This window comes from Zootoca vivipara, chromosome 13, assembly GCF_963506605.1.
Source record: "Zootoca vivipara chromosome 13, rZooViv1.1, whole genome shotgun sequence".
NCBI classification, from domain to species: Eukaryota; Metazoa; Chordata; class Lepidosauria; order Squamata; family Lacertidae; genus Zootoca; species Zootoca vivipara.
Window position 1 is genome coordinate 54,020,902 of NC_083288.1, and position 27,260 is coordinate 54,048,161.

Here is a 27,260-nt window from a genome sequence, read left to right on the forward strand (position 1 = left end):
TGCAGGAATCTCAACTCAAGCATCCCTGAGAGATGGCCGCCCGACCTAAGAAGGAGTCCTTTCCTCTTCCTCTGCCCTCCATCTTCCAACAGTCTTTCTTATTGCATAGGTCAGGTTTTCCTTTTTAACTTTTCGGTATATTTTATGTCCAACATTTCCATCCGGCTACAACCTGTTAGTAAATGGGACTGATTGCTTCCCCTGGACGGGGTTTCTTTGCGGGATCTTTTCCAAAAATCCCTCCTCAAAAGGGGCCAGGAACCTCTGCTCCCTGGCTTAGGGGCCCCACCCGCTCACCTGCCCCCTCCTTGGCCTCCCTGGCCCCCTTCTCCCCATTGCACCCTCTTCGGGCAGAGAGAGGAGACTCACCAGAGCCCAAAAAGGCTCCGGGGCAGCATTTGGGAAGGAGACCACAGCCGCCAGTGCTGGATTTATGTCTAAGCTCAACCAGCTCTGGCTTAGGGCCCCACTTTCTTGGGGGGGGGGCCAAAAAAATTAAAGGAAAATACCCTGGATGTACATTTCCAAAATACAAGATAAAAAAGAAATAAAATAAAACCTACATACAGCAACAGTGTTTTAGATACTTATTAGGTCCATAATTCACAGATCGTGAAGCTCAGGCTCCAATACTTTGGCCACCTCATGAGAAGAGAAGACTCCCTGGAAAAGACCGTGATGTTGGGAAAGATGGAGGGCACAAGGAGAAGGGGACGACAGAGGACGAGATGGTTGGACAGTGTTCTCGAAGCTACGAACATGAGTTTGACCAAACTGCGGGAGGCAGTGCAAGACAGGAGTGCCTGGTGTGCTATGGTCATAGCTGCCAAGTTATCCCTTTTTTAAAGGGATTTTCCATTATGCTGAATAGGCTTCCTCGCGAGAAAAGGGAAAACTTGGCAGCTATGGCTATGGTCCATGAGGTCACGAAGAGTCGGGCACGACTAAACAACAACAACAGATCCATAAATTACCCTGTAGCATATATTCAACCCAAAAAAACAGCGACAATTTGTTGTTGACAAAGGACAGCTGGACCTAGAAAGGGCCCCGTTACCGTCAGTATACCTGACTTGGTATAAGGCAGCTTCCTGTGCTCGTATGAGAAGATTTCCCCAGTATAAAGACACTTTCTTAGTATAAGGAAGATGCTTCTTCCAGCAAATAAAAGGGCTTCCTCGAAGGTGACTGTTAGGAAGAAACTCCACTGAATGCAACACTTGATTTTGTGGAGAAAAAAGCATAGCTTTTAGAGTTATGTGAGCTTCCTTGATTCAGGACTTCATACTATTGACGCCTAAATGCTGCAGTGCACTATGTTATTGCCGTTTTTATTTTAAAGGAAACCCTGTTTTCCTTTGCAGACATGCATGAGTGTTTTCAACGTCCAGAAGACGAGAGTCCAAATGAGAAAGGCGATTCCTGCACTGCAAAATCTATAAGTTTTTGCAGAACCTTTGGGAACGTGTTTTGCTATTTCTTTTATCGCATTTTCTCAGAGTCTTCATGAAGTACTGGCATGCTCCCAGAGCCAAACCTCACCTTCGCCCTCCTCAGATCCCTCCTGCTCAGGGGTCAGCAACCTTTTTCAGCTGTGGGCCGGTCCACCATCCCTCAGAACATGTGGTGGGCCGGACTATGTTTTGGAAAAAATATATGAACGAATTCCAAAACCCCACAAATAACCCAGAGATGCATTTTAAATAAAAGGACACATTCTACTCATGTAAAAACACACTGATTCCCGGACTGTCCATGGGCAGTCTTATTTGTCTTATTACAAAAGAATTTCAGAAATAGACTGGAAAGAGAAGTTGCTGAATTGCAACTCGTTGTTGTTTAGTCGCTTAGTCAGAGCACGCCAGGCACTCCTGTCTTGCACTGCCTCCCGCAGTTTGGTCAGACTCATTACAACTCATTACCAAACTTAAAACTATGGAGAGACCTGGTCTGAATGGAGACATTGGATTCTTATCTCATTATACATGATAAAGCTATTTTTAGCTATCTCACCCCTTGCTTTTTCTGTAAGACCAATTGCAGTCCTTAACAGTCAACAGGTTTGCCACACCTATCAGCCAATCACCCATTCCCACCACCCTTCTGTGAAAAACCCTTGGGCATACAAAGGTCAGGCAGCTTGGAGGAAATCAGGACTCAGAGATGCGGAGGAAAAGAAAGTAGAAAATTTATTCATTGCAGGCTTGCCATCAATAAGTTTGACTCGGCAAACAGGAGGGCCAAAGAGGCACAGCTGGGACCAGACTCTGGACCTGCGTCTTTGAGGGGCCCCATTGATTGGGTTTGTTGCAATTGCTGGTTGGTAAAATCAAAAAGGGATTCAGAGATCATATGTGAGGCGACCCAGAGATTTCGACGGCCATGGGGCCTCCACTGGCTTTGATCTGGCCCTGGTCCCCAGGGGACAGAGGGCCCCTCTGCATGCCCACCTCCAGCAGGGTGAATGGCCCCTGCTCCCTCGGATGGGGGGCAGGAAGAAGCTGTTGCCTCCTGCCAGGACAGACCCTGGGGGGGGTCCCTCCAGCTGCTCCAGGTTCCCTGCCCTGACTGGCAGCCTTGACCCTCCAGGGTTCAAGACAGGGATTGTTCCCACTTGACCCAGAGATGCTGCCGGGGGGATGGAGCCTGGGCCCTTCTGCATGCCAAACAGGTGTCCTGCTCCTGAGCTACAGTGGCCCTTCCCCTGACCCAAGCCGCTCCACGCTGTCTGCACCACCCTTGGCAAACCTCCAGGTGTGGCTGGACTACAACTCCCACCAGCCCCAGCTCACTTGGCCAATGGCGAAGGATGATGGGAGCTGCAGCCCAGCAACCTTGGGGAGCCCCCCCCCCAGTTTGGGCCAGACTCTCTGGCAGGAGGTCTCTTTGGGCAGGGGATGGTCTCAGACCTTCTCGGAGATGCTGCCAGGGCAGAGATGGGGCCCTTCTGCATGCCAAGCAGGTACCCTCAGGCCCTGAGCTATGGGGATCCTTCCCAGAGTATTCAAGAGGCAGAGCTGTGAGCTGGGTCTTGACTGGGTCTTCCACCAAAGAGCCCCTTCATTCCAGCTGCCACCCCAGAGTATTTTTAAATTTTCCTTTATGATTTATGATTACCTTATTTTTCATTTATTAAATTCATATACGGCCTTCATTAGAAGATATCAGGGCAGTCCCCAGCATTAACATTCAAAATAGAAACACCAATTGCATAATAAAAACTAAAATGAAACACACCAATATTTCCCTCCCACAAAGAAACTTAAAAGGATAAAGTTTAATTAGCCAAAGGCCTGATAGTTATGTTGATGCTGTACTTACTTAAACACCCTTCCAAACTCATAGCCAATCATCACTCACCCCCAGAATTTAAAACTCCCCCTCCCCCCAGCTAACATTACCTTAAATCTATTATAATATAGAAGTTGACTTACTATTATTACATTTATTACTTTGCCAGAGGAGCATACAGCTTTAAATACAAACACCAGAATAAAGCACCCAAATTTAAGCAGACAAACATGCATGAACAATTTCTAAGAGTCTCATGGGAGAGCCAGTGTAATATATTGCCTAGAGCAGGGGTGACCAACTCCCAAGAGACTGTGATCTACTCACAGAGTTAAAAACTGGGAGTGATCTACCCCCTTTTGGGGGGTTCAGGTAAAGCTGTTGAGTTTTTTTAAAGGAAGGGAAGCCCTGTTTTTTGGGGTTTAGGTCAAACTTGTTGAGCTTCTTTTAGGAGGGCGGAAGGCCCATTTTTGTTTAGGGCTTCAGGTCATAGTTGTTCAGCTTTTTTTAGGGAGGAGGAAAATTTTGGGTGAGCTTTTTTTTAGGGTGCCAGTGATCTAGCAGTGATCTACCACAGACATCCAGTGATCTACCGGTAGATCACAATCTACCTGTTGGACGTGCCTGGCCTAGAGTATTCGACTACACCCTGGGAGATCTGGGTTCAAATCCCTACTTGGCTATGAAGCTCAGTGGGTGATCTTGGGGAGCCTAACCTACCTCACAGTTATTCTTATGATTGAAAAGGAGGTGAAGAACCATGTAACTCCACAAGAACATAACAAAGAGATTCTGACTAAACATCAAGAAGATCCATTGCAGTTGGCTTAGACTAGATGACCCTAAATATTCCTCCCAAAGCTACTATTCTATAATTCCAGGATTTCCCCCGCTGTAAGTTTTTAATGGGCAGTAATATTTCCTTCCAGTTGAAGCACTTTCCACATTCCAAGCACTGTTCAGGTTTCTCAGTCATTGGAATTCTTTGGTGGGAAGTGAGAGTTTGTTTCAAGGTGACTCTCTTTCCGCACTCTTGGCATTGAAATGGTTTCTACTTGTGTGAATTCTCTGATGGGTAGTGAGACTATTCTTCCGACTGAAGCTCTTTCCACATTCCACACACTGATATGGTTTCTCCCCTGTATGAATTCTTCGATGGAAAGTGAGACCGTCCTTCCTAGAAAAGCTCTTTCCACATTCCACACACTGATATGGTTTCTCCCCGCTGTGAATCTTCTGATGCCGAAGGAAGTCTCTTCTTGTAGTAAGGCACATCCCACATTCCAAGCACTGATATACTTCCTCACTTGTATGAATTCTTTGATGGGAAGTGAGATGGCCCCTCTTATGAAAGCTCTTTCCACATTCCAAGCACTGATACGGTTTCTCCCCTGTATGAATTCTTTGATGGGAAGTGAGTCTTCGCTTTTCACTGAAGCTCCTACCACATTCCAAGCACTGAAATGGTTTCTCCCCTGTGTGAATCCTTTGATGGGAAGTGAGATTTTGCTTGAAGGTGAATCTCTTTCCGCACTCTTGGCATTGAAATGGTTTCTCCCCAAGGTGAATTTTCTTATGTTGCCATAACTTCTTTGTTGAAGCAAAGCACTTTGTGCATTCCAAGCACTGATATGGCTTCTCCCCTGCATGAATTGTTTGATGGGAAATAAGACTAATCTTCCGACTGAAGCCCTTCCCACATTCCAAGCACTGAAATGGTTTCTCCCCTGTATGGATTCTTTGATGGGAAGTGAAAGTAACCTTCCAGGTGAAGCTCTTTCCGCACTCTTGGCATTGAAATGGTTTCTCCGCAGTGTGAATTCTCTTATGTGCCCATAACTTTTTCCCTGAAGGGAAGCACTTTGTACATTCCAAGCACTGATATGGTTTCTCCCCTGTATGAATTCTTTGATGGGAAGTAAGACTATTATTTCGAGTGAAGCTCTTTCCACACTCCAGACAATGATAGGGCTTCTCACCGGTATGAATTCTTTGATGGGAAGTAAGATTATTCCTCCCACTGAAGCTCTTTCCACACTCCAGACATTGATAGGGCCTCTCCCCCGCATGAATTCTTTGATGGGCTTTGAGATGTGAGATGTCACTGAAGCTCTTCCCACATTCCAAGCATTGATATGGTTTCTCCCCACTGTGAATTCTCTTATGTCGATGTAAGTCTGTTCCTGTAGTAAAGAACTTCTCACATTCCAAGCACTGGTATGGTTTCTCCCCTGTATGATATCTTTGATGGGAAGTGAGATGGTCCTTCCTGGAGAAGCTCTTTCCACACTCCAAGCATTGATATGGTTTCTCCCCTGTATGATATCTTTGATGGGAAGTGAGATGGTCCTTCCTGGAGAAGCTCTTTCCACACTCCAAGCATTGATATGGTTTCTCCCCTGTATGAATTCTTAGATGGAAAGTAAGACTAATCTTCCGACTGAAACTCTTCCCACAGTCCAAGCACTGATAAGTTTTCCCCTCACTGTGAATTCTCTTATGTCTGTGGAAGTCCATTCTTGTAGTAAAGAACTTCTCACATTCCAAGCACTGATGTGATTTCTCCCTGGTATGAATTCTTTGATGGGCTTTGAGATGTGAGTTGCGATAGAAGCTCTTTCCACATTCCAAGCACTGAAATGGTTTCTCCCCACTGTGAATTTTCTGATGTCGACGGAAGTTTCTGCTTATAGTAAAAGACTTCCCACATTCCAAGCACTGAAATGGTTTCTCACCACTGTGAATCCTCTGATGTCGACGGAGGTATATGGTTGTAGCAAAGAACTTTCCACATTCCAAACACTGATATGGCTTCCCCCCAGTATGAAATTTTTTATGGTCTTTGAGTTGTGAGCTGTGACTGAAGCTCTTTCCACATTCCAAACACGGATAGAGTTTCTTCCCAATAGGATTTCTTTGATGGGAAGTGGCAAGGGAGCTCTGACTGAAGTTCTCTCCACACTCCAAATCTTGATATGGCTTCTCCACTGTGTGGATTTTATCATGTTGTCCCTTGTTCTTAATTTCTAATTCACCACCACCTGCAACAAAGAGAGGAACAGATCAGAGCTAAGAAAGAAATGGAGTTCCCAGTTTTTGAATAATGCTAACAAATATTTGTGATAAAGGAAGATCTGAAGGGAGTTAGATGAGAAGTCACAACGTTGTGATCCATCAAAATATTGGAGGTTTGTCACAGAATTACAAAACAGATTACAGTAATAGTAAAAAAAGGGTTTAGCTATACAACCTCTAGATTCCAAAAGGAGGTTATCAAAAAAGACATGAAGCTACTGAAGAAAGCATATAGTATTCTGCTAGAATGGGAAAGAAATATGAGGAGGTTAAATTGGTTATGATCAAATGGGCGCAAGATATAGGACACAACATACAATTTGAGGATTGGGAAAAATTGTGGAAGGTAGATTAGAAATTTACAGATTGTTCTGCTTTGAAGGAAAACTACAAGAAAATGATGTACAGATGGTATATTAAACCAGTAAAAATGGCAAAAATGTATAAAATCGGGTCAAACATACAGGTGAAACTTGGAAAATTAAAATATCGTCAAAAAGTGCATTTATTTCAGTAATGCAACTTACTATTTTCTTCTTCATCATCATCTTCTTCTTCTTCTTCTTCTTCTTCTTCTTCTTCTTCTTCTTCTAATTTTTACCAATGCTTTCTTTTGGAAATTCCACAGCAATAAAACAGATATGTCATGCATCTATCTCATATATTGGTTTCACCTTTTAAGTTGCATTACTGAAATAAATGCACTTTTTGACGATATTTTAATTTTCCAAGTTTCACCTGTATGTTGGAAATGTAAAGAAAAAGAAGGTACTTAATATCATATGTGGTGGGAATGTAGTGAAGTCAAAAGAATATGGGAGATGATATGTAATGAATTGAAAAAGATGTTTAAAATGATATTTGTAAAAAAAAAAAAACCAGAAGCATTTTTGTTAGGGATTCTAGGACAAGAACTGCCAAGGAAAAGAAAGAACTTATTTATGTATGCTACAACAGCGGCAAGAGTCTTGTTAGCACAAAGATGGAAGAATGAGTAAATCCCAACGAAAGAACAATGGCAAGAAAAACTGATGAGTTATGTGTTGGCAAACTATGTGAGGACAACCATTACTTCAAATAAGCATGGGAACTTTTTACAAATTATTTTAAAAGACAACAAAAGGATTTGGACTCCTTGGCAGGTTTTGAATAAACATCCACAATTTATTAGTAGAACATATGATAGATAAGGTAATGATATGTACAATTTTATAACATGCAGAAAACAATACGTACAAACATATCAGAGAGGGGAGCTGAGGGAAGTCCTTAGAGGGTGGGAGAGAGAGGGAGGGGAGGGGAAAGGGGGATTGTGATTGGTTATGTTATTGGTAATTTGTATTGTTCAAAAATTCTTTTTCTTATTCTTCAATTAAAAAAAATTATTATTTTTTAAAAAACAGATTATTATGACCCAACAGGGAACTTTACCAAGAGAGATCATGGTCCTACAAGTTTCCTCCATGACTTCCTGATGCAGAGCTCTCTGGGCAGGATCCAGCAACGCCCACTCCTCAGCCGTGAAACAAACAGCGACATCTTCAAAAGAAACTGAACCCTGAAAGAAAAATATCCTTCTCTTAAGCAGCAAAAAGATTATTTCCTGCACGGAGCTCTTTTGCTTCCTGCCTGGATTGTTTAAATCGGATTGGTCTGCTGCACATTTTGATTATTGATGCTTATTATAATGCTTAGATTATAATGCAGTATGTGGACCGAGAACTCCCAGAAGTGCAAGCTGGATTTCGAAGGGGCAGAGGAACCAGAGACCAAATAGCAAACATGCGCTGGATTATGGAGAAAGCTAGAGAGTTCCAGAAAAACGTCTACTTCTGCTTCATAGACTATGCAAAAGCCTTTGACTGTGTCGACCACAGCAAACTATGGCAAGTTCTTAAAGAAATGGGAGTGCCTGATCACCTCATCTGTCTCCTGAGAAATCTCTATGTGGGACAAGAAGCTACAGTTAGAACTGGATATGGAACAACTGATTGGTTCAAAATTGGGAAAGGAGTACGACAAGGTTGTATATTGTCTCCCTGCTTATTTAACTTATATGCAGAATTCATCATGCGAAAGGCTGGACTAGATGAATCCCAAGCCGGAATTAAGATTGCCGGAAGAAATATCAACAACCTCAGATATGCAGATGACACAACCTTGATGGCAGAAAGTGAGGAAGAATTAAAGAACCTTTTAATGAGGGTGAAAGAGGAGAGCGCAAAATATGGTATGAAGCTCAACATAAAAAACCCAAGATCATGGCCACTGGTCCCATCACCTCCTGGCAAATAGAAGGGGAAGAAATGGAGGCAGTGAGAGATTTTACTTTCTTGGGCTCCATGATCACTGCAGATGGTGACAGCAGTCATGAAATTAAAAGCTGCCTGCTTCTTGGGAGAAAAGCAATGACAAACCTAGACAACATCTTAAAAAGCAGAGACATCACCTTGCCTACAAAGGTCCGTATAGTTAAAGCTATGGTTTTCCCAGTAGTGATGTATGGAAGTGAGAGCTGGACCATAAAGAAGGCTGATCGCCGAATAATTGATGCTTTTGAATTATGGTGCTGGAGGAGACTCTTGAGAGTCCCATGGACTGCAAGAAGATCAAACCTATCAATTCTGAAGGAAATCAGCCCTGAGTGCTCACTGGAAGGACAGATCGTGAAGCTGAGGCTCCAATACTTTGGCCACCTCATGAGAAGAGAAGAATCCTTGGAAAAGACTCTGATGTTGGGAAAGATGGAGGAAAAGACTCTGATGTTGGGAAAGATGGAGGGCACAAGGAGAAGGGGACGACAGAGGGCGAGATGGCTGGACAGTGTTCTCAAAGCTATGAACATGAGTCTGACCAAACTGCGGGAGGCAGTGGTAGACAGGAGTGCCTGGCATGCTCTGGTCCATGGGGTCACGACTAAACAACTAAACAATAATGCTATAATGGAATTCTTTCATAGTGTATTTTAATGATGATATAAATCTTAGTGAAAATGGGTGGAACTCCACCTTGTTTTATTCAGATGAATTTGTCTGTGCAAGCGTTCCAGTTTGCCAAATGGAAGAACCCCTCTCTCCTCTCCCCGTGTGTTTTTCTGGGTGGAAAGGCTCTCCAGATGTCCTAAAAACAATTTATAATGAATAATACTAATGACATTCAGAGTTAAGGTGAAGGAGTTATTCATTATCCTCAGTGCATAAACCTTCATTAATGGCATTTTGAGCTTTTGTTAAGGGCAGCTTTGGCAGAACAATGAGGAGGGGAGAGAAATGCCTTGTCTCCCCCACCCCTCAGCCTCTCTCCCCCCAAGGCTCCTTCCCCCTACCTACCTGATCCGGTTCCTCAGCCGCTGCTTCCCCTCCACCAGGATGAAGAGATGGATGAGGAGGTCTTGCCGGCATCCTTCTTTCACCTGCGAGAGGCAAAGGGAAGTGGGGAGACAGGAGAGCAAGATGCTTCTCTCAGAGGTGCCTTTGGGAGTTTGTCTACCAACGTGAAGGGGAGCATTAAACTGCTGGGTAATGACAGAATTCTGAATGGGTCTGGAAAACAGATCAAAAAGCTCAAAACTAACTGCTGGTGATTTCAAAAGAATAAATCAATATATAGTTCTGAGACTCTGCATTTATCTTCAAAGCTACACTATTCGTAAATCTCCTTTCACTGTTTTTCCTATGCGGAACGGACTGATAACCGATGGTCACTTTTTGTAAGTGCAGAGACGATCAAAGGAGGAGAACTAATACATCGTAGTTAGTAAATCATAACAAAAATAATACGGAATGCCTTTTGATATTTGATATGCTATAACCAGCAGGCAAGATATGAAATGTGCAGAATGGCTGGAGAGGTTTGAGAGAGACTGCGGATGAGAGAATGGACAGAATCTGTTGGAATAAAACCTGAGACAGCAGTAGATGGAGAAAAGCCCACAGCTTTACAACTGTATGAAAGAAAGAAAGAAAGAAAGAAAGAAAGAAAGAAAGAAAGATTTTTCTGAAGCTAGAAGAGATTTATGGAGGATTGGAGGTGGCAAAGACTGATCTGGAAATTAATACACAGACAAAAAAAGCTTATCTATTGGAAATCAGTTTGGAGAAAGACTGGAGGTAATGGCGTAAAAAGAACTTGTTTCCTTTTTCTTTGAACTGCAAATAGTTTGACTTTTATTGTATTACAAGTGGAAAATGTTCAAGTCCCTTTGCTCTACCCAAAAATGGACAGAAACAAAAATCTGGCAGAAGCGACTTCCCCAAACATTCAGAAAGCCTGTCCACATCCTGATCCTTGTGCATAAAGGCAGAAGTGGAGGAACAATATTCACAGACAAAACAATCCCTAGCCCTCCATGCAAGGTGAGCTGTGGGGTATGTGTGTGTGTGAGAATCCCAGGTGCTCTAGGGGGCAACGTTGGGATCCATCAAAATATGGGAGGTTTGTCCCAGAGAAATATCTATTGAACTCCAAAAGAGATATGATGACCCAACAGGGAACTTTACCAAGAGAGATCATGGTCCTACAAGTCTCCTCCATGACTTCCTGATGCAGAGCTCTCTGGGCAGGATCCAGCAACGCCCACTCCTCAGCCATGAAACGAACCACAACATCTTCAAAAGAAACTGAAGCCTGAAAGAAAAATATCCTTCTCTTAGGGAGCAAAAAGATTATTTCCTGCACGGTGCTGTTTTGCTTCCTGCCTGGATTGTTTTAATCGGATTGGTCTGCTGCACATTTTGATTATTGATGCTTATTATAATGCTTTAATGGAGTTCTTTCATAGTGTATTTTAATGATGGTATGAATCTTAGTGAAAATGGGTGGAACTCCACCTTGTTTTATTCAGATCATTCTCTCTGTGCATCCAGTTTGCCAAATGGAAGAACCACTCTCTCCTCTCCCTGTGTGTTGTTCTGGGATGGAAAGACTCTCCAGATGTCCTAAAGACTATTTATAATGAATAATGCTAGTGACATTCAGAGTTAAGGTGAAGTGTCTACTCATTATCCTCAGTGCATAAACCTTCATTAATGGCATTTTGAGCTTTTGTTAAGGGCAGCTTTGACAGAAGCAATGAGGAGGGGAGAGAAATGCCTTGTCTCCCCCACCCTCAGCCTCCCCCCCCCCAAGGCTCCTTCCTCCTACCTGATCCGGTTCCTCAGCCGCTGCTTCCCCTCCACCAGGATGAAGAGATGGATGAGGAGGTCTTGCCGACATCCTTCTTTCACCTGTGAGAGACAAAGGGAAGTGGGGAGACAGGAGAGCAAGATGCTTCTTCTCTCAGAGGTGCATTTAGGAGTTTGTCTTCATTTCATATTTTAGTTATGCTAAAATACATCTCCTCTCCTTTGGGCTTTGGGCCCCAAGTGTCTTCCTCAAAACACTGAAAGAACCGACAGAGTAGTTTGAGAATCGCCAGAATGTGACCACACAGAGGAAAAGCTCCTTCCTCCTTACCCAGCGGCCTCTCTCTGGTGTCCAGTGAAGTCCTCTCTGCCTCAGAGGAATCAGGACCCATTTCTGGAAACAGATCCTTTCCCTGAAAGAGCAACAAGGATTCAAAATAAAGAATGAAGAGAAGGGTTAGAGAAGGAAAAGGAGAGGCAAAATCTTTAGGGGTATCCGATATCATTCCCTGGAAACATTCAAAAAAAGGATGAGCAATTAGTATAGTGCGCTGAGGGGCTCAGATGACCTCAGTGACTAGCAGGATCCCTTTCCAGCTCTGACAGAGAGGACAAGGCCAGGGTCCCCCACGCTCTGGATCCCATGAGGCTATGGCAGTGCCCTCTAGGCGGACTCCTCCAAAATGCAGAGGGGCTGGGTTCCCTCTCTTTATTCGTGGCATTTCTCTCCCCTCCTTTTCTCCAAGGGGGCATCCAAGGACCCCCCTCATCACTGAATCCCCACAACCTTGAGAACACATCTAATTCCGTTCTTAAAACAGCTGCTTTGGTGGCCAGTTCATTTCCTGGCCCAGTTCAAGGGGCTCACACTGGGCACCCCAAACATCAGAACATCAGCAGGACTGAGGCGCAAGAGCCCCTCTCTTTCCCTGGGATTCAGAAGCATCGCTGGGGAGACAAGAGCTCAGCCCTCCCGCCTGAAGCCAAGCAGAGCCCCTCCTCCTCCCTGCACTGGTCCCAGCCCTGCATCCTGGGGCAGGGAGTTCCATAGGCTTGACTCTGCACCGCAAGAAGAAGCGCTTTATTGTCTCTTTCCCCTCCCCTCTTCTAACAGTCAGGCTTTCCTTTTTATTTCTTCAGTATGCTTTATGTCCAAATATTTCCGTCTCCCTATAACTCTATCAGTAAATGGGAATGATTCCTCAAGCTTGGGGGGGAGGGGTATTTTCAGACCTTTTTCTTCCCTCCCCAAAGACCCCTCCTTTCCCAAACGGAGTTGCAGAGTGACCTCGCCCCCCCGGGCTTTGCAGAGAGGAGGGGGGCAGGAGACTCTGCTCCTTGACTTGGGGGTCCCCCCTGCACCCCCCTGCATCCCAGGGACCCCCCCTTCTCCCCAATGAGCAGAGACTCACCGGATTCCCGGAGGCGCAGGGATGCAGCACGTGCAAAAGAGCGAGACAAAGGCCCCCTCCCTCCTCCTTTTGTAGGCAGGCAAGGAGAGGGAGGGGCTTTGGATCGGGAGTTCCTCTCGCTCCCCCCCCCACCGCCTTTATTTCCTCTCCTCTCTGGGAACCCAGCTCCGTCTCTTTTAACCTGCTCCCCCCTCTCTGGTGTCCATCCCTGCCTCCTGCGGGAGGGAGTTCCACAGTTGAACTGAACTGCATAAAGTTTCTGTCCTGAATCTTCCAACATTCACTTTCAATGGGTGCCCTTGAGTTCCCGTGTTAACAGAGGGGGAGAAAAACTCATGTTAGAAATTTCCATCAAGATGCCTCTCACTTGGCTATCTCTAAAGAGCCCCCAACTCTGCAACCTTTCTTCATAGGAAGGTCGGCCTCCCCCTTGGTTATTTGGGCCGCCCTTTTCTGAACCTTTTCCAACTCCACAAATTTCCTCCTTCTTGAGGAGAGGCGACTGTACCCCACATGAGGTTGCACCATAGATTTGTGACCACTGGGGGGCTGCAGGGCTCTGTCCTGGGCCTGTTGTTGCTCAATTTCTCCATAAACGTCTTGGATGGAGGAATTGAGGGGATCCTCATCCAATTTTCAGATACAGGTAGGTAGCTGTGTTGGTCTGACGTAGTCAAATAATAATAAAACAATCCTTCCAGTAGCACCTTAGAGACCAACTAAGTTCGTCATAGGTATGAGCTTTCTTCAGGTATCTGAAAAAGTGTGCATCCACACGAAAGCTCATACCTATGACAATTTTCAGATGACACCAAAGTGGGAGGGGCAAGTAATGGCACAGAAGACAGAATCAGGATTAAAGATTACCATTACAGATTGGAGAACTGGGGGCAAGCTAACAAAATGAATTTCCATTGGGACCATTATCAGGTTCTGCACTTAGGCAGGAAGAACCAGATGCTCAAATATAGGATGGGGGCACTTGGCTTGCTAGCAGTGCATGTGAAAAAGATCTAGGGGTCTTGGTGGACCACAAGCTCAACATGAGGTCACAGTGTGATGGAGCTGGGGGGAAAGTGAATGCTATTCTAGGCAGCGTCCACAGAAGTCTAGCATCCAGATCAAGGGAAGTAAGAGTCCCAATCTGTTCTGCCCTGATCAGGCCACACCTGGAATAGTGGGTCCAATTCTGGGCAAAACAATTTAAGAAGGATGTTGACCAGCTGGAAGGAGTGAAGAGGGCAGCCAAGATGATCAAGGTTGTCTGGAAACCAAGCCTTATGAGGAACAGTTGAAGGAGCTGGGTATCTTTGTTGTTGTTGTTTAGTCGTGTCCGACTCTTCATGACCCCATGGACCAGAGCACGCCAGGCACTCCTGTCTTGCACTGCCTCCCACAGTTTGGTCAGACTCATGTTCGTAGCTTCGAGAACACTGTCCAACCATCTTGTCCTCTGTCATCCCCTTCTCCTAGTGCCCTCAATCTTTCCCAACATCAGGGTCTTTTCCAAGGATTCTTCTCTTCTCATGAGGTGGCCAAAGTATTGGAGCCTCAGCTTCACGATCTGTCCTTCCAGGGAGCACTCAGGGCTGATTTCCTTAAGAATGGATAGGTTTGATCTTCTTGCAGTCCATGGGACTCTCAAGAGTCTCCTCCAGCACCATAATTCAAAAGCATCAATTCTTCAGCGATCAGCCTTCTTATGGTCCAGCTCTCACTTCCATACATCACTACTGAGAAAACCATAGCTTTAACTATACAGACCTTTGTAGGCAAGGTGATGTCTCTGCTTTTTAAGATGCTGTCTAGGTTTGTCATTGCTTTTCTCCCAAGAAGCAGGCATCTTTTAATTTCGTGACTGCTGTCACCATCTGCAGTGATCAAGGAGCCCAAGAAGGTAAAATCTCTCACTGCCTCCATTTCTTCCCCTTCTATTTGCCAGGAGGTGATGGGACCAGTGGCCATGATCTTGGGTTTTTTGATGTTGAGCTTCAGACCATATTTTGCGCTCTCCTCTTTCACCCTCATTAAAAGGTTCTTTAATTCCTCCTCGCTTTCTGCCATCAAGGTTGTGTCATCTGCATATCTGAGGTTGTTGATATTTCTTCCGGCAATCTTAATTCCGGATTGGGATTCATCTAGTACAGCCTTTCGCATGATGAATTCTGCATATAAGTTAAATAAGCAGGGAGACAATATACAACCTTGTCGTACTCCTTTCCCAATTTTGAACCACTCAGTTGTTCCATATCCAGTTCTAACTGTAGCTTCTTGTCCCACATAGAGATTTCTCAGGAGACAGATGAGGTGATCAGGCACTCCCATTTCTTTAAGAACTTGCCATAGTTTGCTGTGGTCGACACAGTCAAAGGCTTTTGCATAGTCAATGAAGCAGAAGTAGACATTTTTCTGGAACTCTCTAGCTTTCTCCATAATCCAGCGCATGTTTGCTATTTGGTCTCTGGTTCCTCTGCCCTTTCGAAATCCAGCTTGCACTTGACCCCAGAGCGTCATAAATCCAGAGATACAAATTAAATAAAAAGACACATTCTACTCATGTAAAAACATGCTGATTCCTGGACCGTCCACGGGCCGGATTTAGAAGGCGATTGGGCCGCATCCGGCCCCCGGGCCTTAGTTTGGGGACCCCTGGTATAGTACATTGGCTAGAGGGTAAGACCTGGATGACGCTGGTGGAAGATCTCCGGGGGGGGGGGGTGCAGAGACTGAGGGGAAAGCTGTTTCCTAGTTCTGCTGGATCTCTCAGCGGCCTTTGACACCAGTGACCATGACATCCGTCTGGACCATCTAGAGGAGTTGGGGGCTGGGGGCAATGTCATACAGTGGTTCCTGTTAGCAATTTCACTCCACCGATGCAGCAGAATGTGTGAAAGGAAGAGCGTCTTCTCTCTCTTCCGCTGTGGTATTGTTACAATGTACTTTCACTTTTGCCTATTCTCTCTCGGAGATGGATGAGAGAGAGCGTCATGATTCTCTGTCTGTAATATAGTGTAAATAAATATGTAGTTTAGATCTACGGATGGTTCATTCTTCTTGCTGTGCAATGACGGAAGATTAGTGTGCATAAATCAAGCTGTTTTATGCCATTCCAGAGTTGTGCTTACCGGGAGGACCCTCGAAAAGGTCAGGGAGACGGAGGGGGCGACCCCAGAGCGTCATAAATCACAACCATTCCACTCCTTCCTCCAGGGCCGTGTCCAGAAAGTCGTATTGGGGGTGAGTGTTCAGACCCCTAGCTCTCACTTGTGGGGTGCAGCTGGGAGAGATCATCCGGCGGGTTGGGCTGGGTGTCCATCAGTATGCGGATGATACCCAGCTCTACCTCTCTTTTAAATTGGAACCAGTGAAGGCGGTCCTGTGTGAGTGCCTGGAGGCGGTTGGAGGAGGGATGGCAGCTAACGGATTGAGGCTGAATCCTGACAAGACAGAAGTACTGTTTTGGAGGGGCAAAGGGCGTGGGTGTGGGGGGCTCCCTGGTCCTCAGTGGGGTGGGTGCACAGCCTAGGAGTCATTTTGGACTCACAGCTGTCCATGGAGGTGCAGGTCAATTCTGTGTCCAGGGCAGCTGTCTACCAGCTCCATCTGGTACACAGGCTGAGACCCTGCCTGCCCACAGACTCTCTCACCAGAGTGGTGCATGCTCAGGTTATCTCTCGCTTGCCCTACTGCAATGCGCTCTACATGGGGCTACCTTAGAAGTTGAACTGGAAACGACAACTAATCCAGAATGCAGCAGTTAGACGGGTGACTGGGAGGGCCACCGAGACCATATAACACTCGTCCTGGATGACCTACATTGGCTCCTGGTACATTTCCGAGCACAATTCAAAGTGTTGGTGCTGACCTTTAAAGCCCTAAATGGCCTCGGCCTAGTAGGCCTGATGGAGCATCTCCACGCCATCGTCCAGTCTGGACACTGAGGTCCAGCTCCGAAGGCTTTCTGGAAGTTCCCTCGCTGCGAGAAGTCAAGTTACAGGGAACCAGGCAGAGGGCCTTTTCGGTAGTGGTACCCGCCCTGTGGAACACCCTCCCATCAGATGTCAAGGAGATAAAGAACTATACAACTTTTAGAAAAAATCTGAAGGCAGCCCTATTTAGGGAAGTTTTTAATGTTCGATTTATTATTTTTTATGTATATGTATATGTATATGTATATGTATATGTATATGTATATGTATATGTATGGGTTCCCCCAGCCACTCTGGGCGGCTTCCAACAAAACACTAAAAAACCAAAATCCATCAAACATTAAATCCCTTCTTAGCCATGAAAATCACTGAACGACCTTGAGGACACTTCACAACACTGCCAGGGGGTTGGATTAGATGACCCCCTGTGTCCCTTCCAACACTATAATCTTATAATTCTATTATATTCCCCATTGGAAGTTATTTGATGGGAAGTGAAACTTTCATTTCAGGTGAAGCTTTTTCCACAATCCAAGCACTATCCGGGTTTCTCCATCATATGAATTCTTTGATGGGAAGTGAGTGTTTGCTTCAAGGTGATGCTCTTTCCGTACTCTTGGCATTGAAATGGTTTTCCCCCCATTGTGAATTCTCTGATATCACAGGAGCGCTTTTCTTGCAGTAATGCCCATCGTGCATTCTAAGGACTGATATAGTTTCTGCGCTGCATGAATTATTTCGTGGGAGTTAAGATTAGCCTTTCTACTGAAGCTCTTTCCACATTCCAAGCACTGATATGGTTTTTCCCCTGTATGAGTTCTTTGATGGGAAGTGAGACTTGTCCTGTGACTAAAGCTCTTGCCACATTCAAGACACTGATAGGGTTTCTCCCCTGTATGAATTGCTTGATGGAAAGTGAGGCTTGCCCTGTGATTGAAGCTCTTGCCACATTCAAGGCACTGATAGGGTTTCTCCCCTGTATGAATTACTTGATGGGAACTGAGAGAGGAGCCCTGACTGAAGCTCTTGCCACATTCAAGGCACTGATAGGGTTTCTCCCCTGTATGAATTCTTTGATGGGAAGTAAGACTTTTATTCCAACTGAAGCTCTTTCCACAGTCCAAGCATTGATATGGTTTCTGACCCATATGAATTCTTTGATGGTAACTGAGGTAGCGGCTATGTTTGAAGCTCTTTCCACATTCTAAGCACTGATAGGGTTTCTCTCCTGTATGAATTATTTGATGGGAAGTGAAACCATCCTTCCGACTGAAGCTCTTCCCACATTCTAAGCACTGGTATGGTTTATTCCCAATGGGATTTTGATGAGACATGGAATCGGAGCTGTTAGTGACGTTATCCTCACATTCCAAGGACTGATACGGCTTCTGCCCTGTGTGGACTTTTTTATGGTTTCCTTCGTTCTTCATTTCCAATTCATCACCACCTGAAAGAGAGAGATGGATTAGAGCATCAGGAAAATATGAAGCCTCCAATTATTGAACAATGCTCATTAGCGCTTGTGAGAGAGGAAGAAGTGAAGGGAGTTAGATGGGAAATCTTAATAAAAGTTTCACTGCCTTCTTGACTGGCATCCACAGACATCTTTATGGCAACCTGAGATTCAAAAAGTCTGGCTCTTTTATGGGATGGATTTTGTTTTCCTGATCATCGAATGTCCTGGAGTTGACTGACTACAACCAAGAGGAGCAGGCTGAATTGGGAGGGGGGCAGTCAAGCAGAAGTGAAAGAGGGAGGCAGCCAAAAACAGTGCGCTAAAAACCCCTTGCCAGAAAGGAATGTGCCTTATCAAAGCAGTGAGAGCAGGCTGGAAGAAAGCCCACTCTCTGAGGAGCGACCGTTCATCACTGCTCAGGGGAGGGGGAATTCTTCCTCAGAGGAAGGGGAGGTCTTAACAAATGGCAAGGGTCAGGGACAAGAGGAAGGGCAGCAGATTCCGTGTTTCCTGCTGGGGGAGGGGCTCAAGTTCAGACATGTCAACATAACCAGGATGGATAGTCATGAAAGAGTGTGGCTCCGAGTGTAATTAGCTGTGGACAATCTATCTTCTTCTAAGAACTACACTGCTTGCTCAAAACAAAACAAAAAAATTACTTCCAGTAACACCTTAGAGACCAACTAAGTTTGTCATTGGTATGAGCTTTCGTGTGCATGCACACTTCTTCAGATACACTGCTTGCTGTTTCTCTATGCCGGCAGCCTGCCTGTTCCTGACATGGAATCCTCTCCGTCTCGAAAGTTAGCTGTCTCTTTGGTCCACCAAAAATGGACAGGAGCAAAAAGAAAAATGAGCAAGTGTGGATGAATCTGGCTCTGGACTGCACCAAAGCACCATTTGCCAAGGAGACCACAGCCCCCTCCTCTTGCAGGAAGGGACTGGGGAGGAAGGGGCTTTTGATCTGGAGGACCTGCCTGCCTTAGCTTTTATTTCCTGTCCTATCTAGGAATGCAGCTCAGTTCCTTTTAACCCTTGGGAAGACAAACACAAGTAGCGCACCCTTCCCTTCCTCTCTGAGCAGGAAATGCTTTCCAAGAAGGAGAGAGTTGCAAGGGAACCCCCAGGGCGATATAGCCCCTTCCCCTGAAATGCAGGAATCTCAACTTACACACCCAGCTGTAAGCAACAGCAATGACACGTACACACTCTGTAGTAAAGAGTGACAATTTATTCCAAGAAAGAAGACAAAGACAAACAACCACACGTAAGTCTGCCGCTTCCTGCTCGAGGCTACTAGTTAATCAGATGATGACTCATCTAGCTCTCTGGCGTGATTCCATCTCCTTTTAACCCTACGCTCAAACACCGCCCTCTGCCTACATCTCTGTGACTGCAATTTCCTCTTATCCTGTAACCCTCCCCTCCTGCGTCCCCGTAACCTTAAAGACCTAGTAACAGGCTCGGATAAACTCTCTTCTGAGGTCTGATGTGTTTCTGCCATTTGCTCACCCCTCCCAGCCAGATCCTCAGCCCTTGTCAAAACAAGCCTCCCTTCCAGTTCCGGGCTATCTGCCAAGTCTGACAGCTGAGCATCATCACTTATCGGCTCTAACCTAACACCAACCTCTGCTTGCAAAACTCCAATGCCTTCTTCTGCAGAGGCAGAAGACTCATCCAAGCTCTGCTTGAACTCCTCCAATGAAGGAGAGTTCTGCACCTTCCAAGGAAATCCAAGGATTCAGCCACTGGGCAGAAAAACAAGGTTGCTCCAACTTCCATGGAAGTGTCCCTTCGATACTGGGAAATCTTCCAATGTTACCCCCCATTCTGCTAGATCCCAGATCAGAGATGTCTAATGGTCAAGAAGGTGACAGATTCTCCATGCCTTTTCTGTGACTGAAGATGGGAGATGGTACATTCATCCCAGTAAACAATCCTATTGATTTTTAACTGTGTTTGGCTTCCGTTTCCTGTTTGCGCCAGGAATGGATGACTCCTTCGACATCGCAGGGAGATGCAGATAATTTTTGAGATTCTTTCTTTACTTTTATGATTCGGCACGGCAACCCTCTCCGGAATGCAAGTTTAAAAAATATGTATGAGTGAGGATGGAATAAGTTGGAGTAACATTAAGATTAACAAAAAACAACAGAGATTCCGTGTGATAGGAAGGAAGGAAGGAAGGAAGGAAGGAAGGAAGGAAGGAAGGAAGGAAGGAAGGAAGGAAGGAAGGAAATAAGGAAGGGGAAAGGGGGGAAGCTCTAGTGTTTGAATGGATTATGCTGGAAATATAGAGCCAACCCCCCACCCTCCACTTTTTATAAAATAACAGGGAAAGGAAATAAAGACAGAGAGGATTAGGAATGTAATCTAACTTGAAGGATAAAAAAGGTAAAGGGACCCCTGACCATTAGGTCCAGTCGTGACCGACTCCGGGGTTGCGCGCTCATCTCGCATTATTGGCCGAGGAAGCCGGCGTATAGCTTCCAGGTCATGTGGCCAGCATGACAAAGCCGCTTCTGGCAAACCAGAGCAGCACATGGAAACGCCGTTTACCTTCCCACTGTAGCGGTTCCTATTTATCTACTTGCATTTTGACGTGCTTTCGAACTGCTAGGTTGGCAGGAGCTGGGACCAAGCAACGGGAGCTCACCCCGTCACAGGGTTTCGAACCGCCGACCTTCTGATCAGCAAGCCCTAGGCTCAGTGGTTTAACCCACAGCGCCACCTAGGTCCCAACTTGAAGGATAATTGGCACATAAATATCACCTGTAAGGATGAAAGGAAACTGAGCTGTGGAAAAAAGGGCAACACAGAGGTCTTGTGTTGAAAAGGAGCATTAAACCTGGCAGGAGGTCAAGAAGACCGTGATACTTTGTAATAGATATGGACAAGTATTTGATATTTATTTGTTATGGATGGTTTTGATTTTGTGTTATGTCTTTTCTAAATTCAATATAGCAATAGCAATAAAAAAGGAGCATTAGATCACTCTCAGATCACAATTCAAAGCTAGTTATATTCCAAGGAGAAAAATTAACACACAGAAGATAGAGACTAAGACATAAATATTAAAGATTATGTTGAACTTAATTGCAACCAAGGTGTTTGGGACACAAGCAAGGCAGTTTTAAGAGGCTATTTTACTCAGCAAAGTGCATATCATAGGAAAGTAAGGGAAGGGAAGAAACTGGATATATCTAACAAGTTAATAAGGAAAGAGAAAGAATTCTTTACAAAAGTGGGAAATAAAGACATACTACAAGAGATAAAGACATTAGAGATATAATACTCAATGCTTGCAAACCAAGGCTTGTTCTCCTACCCTCAATGCTCGCCTGGTCCTGGGAGAAGAATGCTCTCCAAAGACTGAGTCTGTCAGCTGTCCCTCCTCTGGTGTTTCATCTTCCTGCTGTTCCTCTTCCAATATTTTCCAGGTTTTCCCCTCTGCAGCCTCTGAACTATGACCTTCTGCAAACCACGGTTCTAAATCTATACTGCCCTCCTGCCCTGAGGATGGGTCAGGAGAAGGGGGCGGCCCCCACCATTCCTCCTCAGTCCAGCCCGGCAATAGGAGAGGGGGCAGTGATTCCATCAATTTCCCTAATTCCTTCAAGATCTTCCTGCCTCTTTCTCACCTTGCCAATCGTTGGACATAGAATCATAGAATAATAGAGTTGGAAGAGACCACAATGGCCATCCAGTCCAACCCCCTGACAAGCAGGAAACACCATCAAAGCAGAGGCTTGGCAGCCATCTGTCAGGAATGCTTTGATGGTGTTTCCTGCTTGGCAGGGGGTTGGACTGGATGGCCTTTGTGGCCTCTTCCAACTCTATGATTCTATGATTCTTTAGGCACCTTCCATGTTTCCGTCTCATTGGTATTGCCTGAAGTTGTGCTTTTAATATCTCCCTTTTAACATCCTGTTTCGTTTAACAAAAAGGCGAAAGACAATGATCTCAACCTATAAATCTCTGTCTCCAACCTGCCTTTAAATCCCATTGCCATGGGGTGGGTGGAGACACTGGGGAGCTGAGAATCCTGCACTGAGCATCCCTATATTTGCATGTGTTAATAATGTCTGGTGTGTGTGAACTCAGGAAAAATATTGATTGAATATTGATTGAATTTCAAAACAAGTACTAGGATCAAACAGGGAACCTTACCGGGAGAGTTCATGATCCTACTAGTCTCCTCCATGACTTCCTGATGCAGAGCTCTCTGGGCAGGATCCAGCAACGCCCACTCCTCAGCCGTGAAACAAACAGTGACATCTTCAAAACAAACTGGACCCTAAAAGAAAAAAGGTCCTTATCTTACACAACATAAAGCTTATTTACTGCGCATTGCTCTTTCTGCCTGTGTTGTATTAATCAGATTTGTTTGCTGCACATTTTGACTGTGGATGCGTAATTTAATGTTTTGGGATTCTTTCATACTGTTTTTTAATCATGGGTATGAATCTTAGTGAAAATGGATGGAATTGCACTTTGATTTCTTCAAATCATTCTGTCTGTGCAACCATGCCAGTTTTCCAGATTTCACAGAAGAAAAAAGAGCAAAAGAGAGATTCATTTGCCCCCAGAAACGCCCTGTCTCCCCCACCCTCAGCCTCTCTCCCCCCAAGGCTCCTTCCCCCTACCTGATCCGGTTCCTCAGCCGCTGCTTCCCCTCCACCAGGATGATGAAGAGATGGATGAGGAGGTCTTGCCAGCATCCTTCTTTCACCTGCGAGAGACAAAGGGAAGTGGGGAGACAGGAGAGCAAGATGCTTCTCTCAGAGGTGCATTTGGGAGTTTGTCCTCATTTTATATTTTAGTTTTGTTTAAATACATCTCCTCTCCGTTGGGCTCTTGGCCTCAAGTGTCTCCCCCAAAATACTGAAAGAACTCACAGATTATTTTGAGAATAACAGGATGTGGCCAGACTGAGAAAGAACTCCTTCCTCCTTACCCAGCGGCCTCTCTCTGGTGTCCAACGAAGTCTTCTGTGCCTCAGAGGAATCAGGACCAGTTTCTGCAAAAAGATCCTTTACCTGAAATAAAAACAAGGATTCAAAACAAATAAAGAGGAGAACTATTAGAAAAGGAATGGCAGAGGCAGAATCTTTAGGGATATTTGACCTCATTCCTTGGATGCTTTCCAAATAGTATGGGTTATTAGGAGAGCATTATGGGATGTTCTCCCTCCTGTTTTGAGCCCCTTGGGAGTTTCCAGAATAAAGTCTCTCTCACCTGCTTCCTCTCCTCTGCCTGACTCAGGAGGAACCCTTCAGCCAGGGCCACCGCCTGGGAACTGGTCTCCGCTCCGCATTCCCTCACCCAGCTCTCCATCTCCGGGGGAAGGACAGCCAGGAACTGCTCCAAAATCACCAGGTCCAGCATCTCAGCTTTGGTGTGCCTTTCTGGCTTCAGCCACTGGTGGCAAAAGTGGTGGAGTTGGCTGCAAACTTCACGGGGTCCTTTGACTTGCAGGTAGCAGAACCAGCTGAACTGCCGCCTCTGCGCCTCTGAGTGAAGGGTGTCCTCCTCACCCAGGATCTTCTGCACAGAGTTTTCCCAGAATCCCCCACTGCTCGCAATTTCCATGGCATGGCCTCTTCCTGCTCCAGGGCTGCTCCAGGGCTCCTGCTTATCCATCTTCACTCTCAGAATGTCACCAAAAGATCAGAAGGAACCCCTTAGTCCTCTTCCAAGTTCTGTCCGTCCAAACGAGAGGTGCTGGCAAATTCTACAAACAAAGACATTGTTCTGTTATAAAACTGATACAGGGAAGGAGAAGAAGGTGGTTCCCTGAGTAAGCGGAGATGAGTCTTGGAAGGAACCGGGACTGGACTGCACCACAGCCCAGACTCTGAGCTTTCTTTAAGAAAAGAGGAAGAAGGAAGAAGAAATATTCTAGTCCTCCTACAATGAAAGTGACTTATCTGGCAACCTCTTGTGGGTCAAGTGGGTGAGGCCAAAGTTCATGTGGACGGGGCCTAAACTGTTTTTACTATAGTGTTTTAATGCTGAAATCTGTCCTGGGAACTTAGGGTGAAGTGCATGTAAATAACAGGATGGGTAATTGCTAATTATAATAATTAAAATAACAATAACGTTGCCTAGCACAACCCCACCACCACCCCACCTGCTTAGAGGTTCTCAGGTGCCTCAGTAACTAACATTGCCCATTTCCAGCTCTGGCGAGTTTTCCAGCCACAATCTCTTTGGGAGGAGAGGACGAGGCCATGGGATTCCATGCTCTGGATCCAATGGGATCATTGCAATGCCCTCCATGCGCAGCTGCCCTTGAAGACAACTCAGAAACAGCTGTAAAAAGCAGCCGTCAGATTATGGGCTGGGCTCCATCTCTTTATTAATTTCATTTCCTTCCCCCCATTTTCTCCAAGGAACTCCAGAGTCTATTCCTCCTCCCTGAACCCCCCAAACAACTCAAGTCCTGTTTTGAAACAGCTGCAATGCTGGTCCATTCACTTCTGGGCCCAGTTCAAGGTACTCACAGGAGCTGTTCCTTTTGGCCCCCCAATATCTGAAGAAAGGCCCCCTTGGTGCCCCCTTGGTGGTTTCGCCACACTCAAGGACTTTGGGTGGCCAAAGAGAGGGCAGCCTGGTGGCGGTTCCTCTCTTGGGGGGTTTCCTCCCCAGAGAGGCCTGCCTGCCCCCTTCCCTTCTTGGATGCCTGCCCCACACCACAAGCTTGTTTCACAGAACCCTAGAACTATAGAGCTGGAAGGGGCACTGGGGGTCATGTAACCCAACTCCCTACAATGTAGGAATCTCAACTCACACATCCTTGAGAGGTGGACATCCAAACTCCACTTAAAACCTTCATGGAAGAAGAGATTCTTGCACTGCAGGGGGTTGGACTAGATCAGCGTTTCTCAACTAGTGTGCCGCGAGACGCTGGCTGGTGTGCCGCGACGTGCGGCGACGAGAAGGGCGATTTGCATTGTCACGTGCCTGGCGGCCGCCAATAGACTGAACTAACCCGCCGGAAAGCAATATTTCTCCTCCTCTTTCCCAAAGCTCAGTGCAAACGAGCCTGGCGGCCGCCAATACACAGCAATGACCAGCAGGAAAGCAATATTTGGCAAGTGTTTCTTACAGTCATAATTATAATATAGGGTGGCACAGAGTTAAATTTTTTAACTTTTTTAATGGTGGTGTGCCTCGTGATTTTTTTCACGGAACAAGTGTGCCGTGGCCCCAAAAAGGTTGAGAAACACTGGACTAGATGACCCTCGGGGCTCCCTTCCAACTCTATGATTCCATGATCCTATGATTCTCACAGGGGCCACCCAGGGGTCTCAATGGGCATTCCCCCCAGTAGGGCTGGGGCTCAAGAGCCCCTCTCTCCCCCTGTGCTTCTTTCCCAGCAACTGGGATTCAGAAGCATCGCTGGGGAGACAAGAGCTCAGCCCTCAGCCCTCCCGCCTGAAGCCAAGCAGAGCCTCTCCTCCTCCCTGCACTGGTCCCAGCCTTGCCTCCTGGGGCAGGGAGTTCCATAGGCTTGACTCTGCACCGCAGGAAGAAGCGCTTTCTCTTCTCTGCCCCCTCCCCTCTTCCAACAGTCTCTCTCCATGGATTGCATGGGTCACGCGGCTCTCCTTCTTTTCTTTCTTCTATTTTACACACAACTCTTTCTTTCCCACGATTCTTGGGTCTGAAGGGGATTTCCTTCCCTCCCCAAAGCCAGGGATGCCAAGGAATGCCCTGGTTCCCCTCCCCGGCTTTGCAGAGAGGAAGGGGGCAGGACTTGGGGGTCCCCCCATGCATGAGCTGAGCACACACCCGGTGCTCCCCCGGGACCCCCATCTCCCCACTGCGCCCTGGGGGGGGGGGGAAAGAGGAGACTCACCCCAGGCAGAAGCTGCAAAGGCGACAGCAGCCCCCTCTTTGGCTCCGGAGGACCTCCCCCCCCCCGCTCTTTCCTGTCCCCTCTAGGAACCCAGCTCAGTTCCTCTTAACCCTTGGAATGCCGAGCAGCCCCATCTCTGCGCTTTCTCTCCCCAAAGGAGCCCAGGCGGATCCCGAGAGGGGATTTCCTTGAGGGACCTTCGCTCTGGAGGACCTGTGCCTTCCTTCGAGATTTCCCGTCCCCTCTAGGAAGGCGGATCAGTTGCATTTAACCCTTGGGACGGGGAAGATTTTCTTTTATGGTTGATGAATACAGTACCTTATTTACCGTATATGGGGAGCCAGAATCCCATTGCTGATCCAAGCCTCAGATTGCCTACCCCATAGCAGTTTAATTCTGTAGAAGAGAAGAATGGAAGCCGGACTGAGATGGTAGAGAGGAATTCTAGACTCTAAAAACCAGAAGAGGTGCAGCTTTAATAAGGAGATGGGATTAGCAGAAGAACCGAGCAGGATCGAAACAAAATAAAAATGGGTGATTGGCTGATAGGGGTGGTAAACCTATTGAAGTGTCATAGCTGCCAAGTTATCCCTTTTTTTAAGGGATTTTCCCTTATGCTGAATAGGCTTCCTCGTGAGAAATGGGAAAACTTGGCAGCTATGTGAAGTGTGCATGCACACGAAAGCTCATACTAATCACAAACCTAGTTGGTCTCTAAGGTGCTACTGGAAGGAATATATTTTATTTTGTTTTGTTATAGAAAATTCTGGGTGCGAGGCTGCTCAGCCACCCAGCTCCTTAGGCAAGAGCCCGCGGTCCACTGCGGAATAAAGGAAGGAGTCCAGCCACCAACCGGAGCAAAACAGCAAAGTTTATTACTGCGCAGCAGGTTCAAGCCAAGACCGAACAGCGGGAGCAGGGTTGCAAGAACTTTCAAAACTTCCCACCTAAATACCAGAATACATTTCCAAAGCATCATTCCTATATCAGAGTTACAGTAAGGTAGCTGTGTTGGTCTGATGTAGTCAAATCAAAATAAAAAAATCCTTCCAGTAGCACCTTAGAGACCAACTAAGTTTGTCATAGGTATGAGCTTTCGTGTGCATGCAC

General features: G+C 46.1%; 1 protein-coding gene across 4 annotated transcripts; it reads right to left on the reverse strand.

Moving 5' to 3' along the window:
- Nucleotides 1–2,006: 2,006 nt before the first annotated feature.
- Nucleotides 2,007–26,382, reverse strand: LOC118095782 (zinc finger protein 420-like). Of its 4 annotated transcripts, XM_060281998.1 has the most exons (7): nt 14,071–14,882; nt 11,821–11,902; nt 11,509–11,591; nt 10,866–10,992; nt 9,696–9,778; nt 7,798–7,924; nt 2,007–6,332 (listed from the first exon to the last, which is right to left on the reverse strand). In XM_060281998.1, the coding sequence occupies exons 1-7, from the start codon at nt 14,359–14,361 to the stop codon at nt 4,300–4,302; spliced, it is 2,826 nt and encodes a 941-aa protein (XP_060137981.1). In that variant the 5' UTR covers nt 14,362–14,882; the 3' UTR covers nt 2,007–4,299. The 4 variants fall into 4 exon arrangements, with proteins under 4 accessions (XP_060137981.1, XP_060137983.1, XP_060137982.1 ...); XM_060281999.1 differs by lacking the exons at nt 10,866–10,992; nt 11,509–11,591; nt 11,821–11,902; nt 14,071–14,882 and adding exons at nt 23,244–23,325; nt 23,525–24,020; nt 26,151–26,382 and having other exon boundaries at nt 2,009–6,332; XM_060282001.1 differs by lacking the exons at nt 2,007–6,332; nt 7,798–7,924; nt 9,696–9,778; ... (2 more) ...; nt 11,821–11,902; nt 14,071–14,882 and adding exons at nt 14,925–18,277; nt 22,457–22,583; nt 22,933–23,018; ... (1 more) ...; nt 23,525–24,020; nt 26,151–26,382.
- Nucleotides 26,383–27,260: the final 878 nt, after the last annotated feature.

Excerpts from the sequence above, each read along its gene's own strand:
- LOC118095782 (XM_060281998.1), bottom strand. The coding sequence starts at position 14,361 with ATGACAGAGGACAAGATGGTTGGACAGTGTTCTCGAAGCTACGAACAT. Across the intron at positions 11,592-11,820 it reads CACCAGAGAGAGGCCGCTGG|GTGAAAGAAGGATGTCGGCA; the intron begins GTAAGGAGGAAG and ends TGTCTCTCACAG. Across the intron at positions 6,333-7,797 it reads TAGGACCATGATCTCTCTTG|GTGGTGGTGAATTAGAAATT; the intron begins GTAAAGTTCCCT and ends TCTTTGTTGCAG.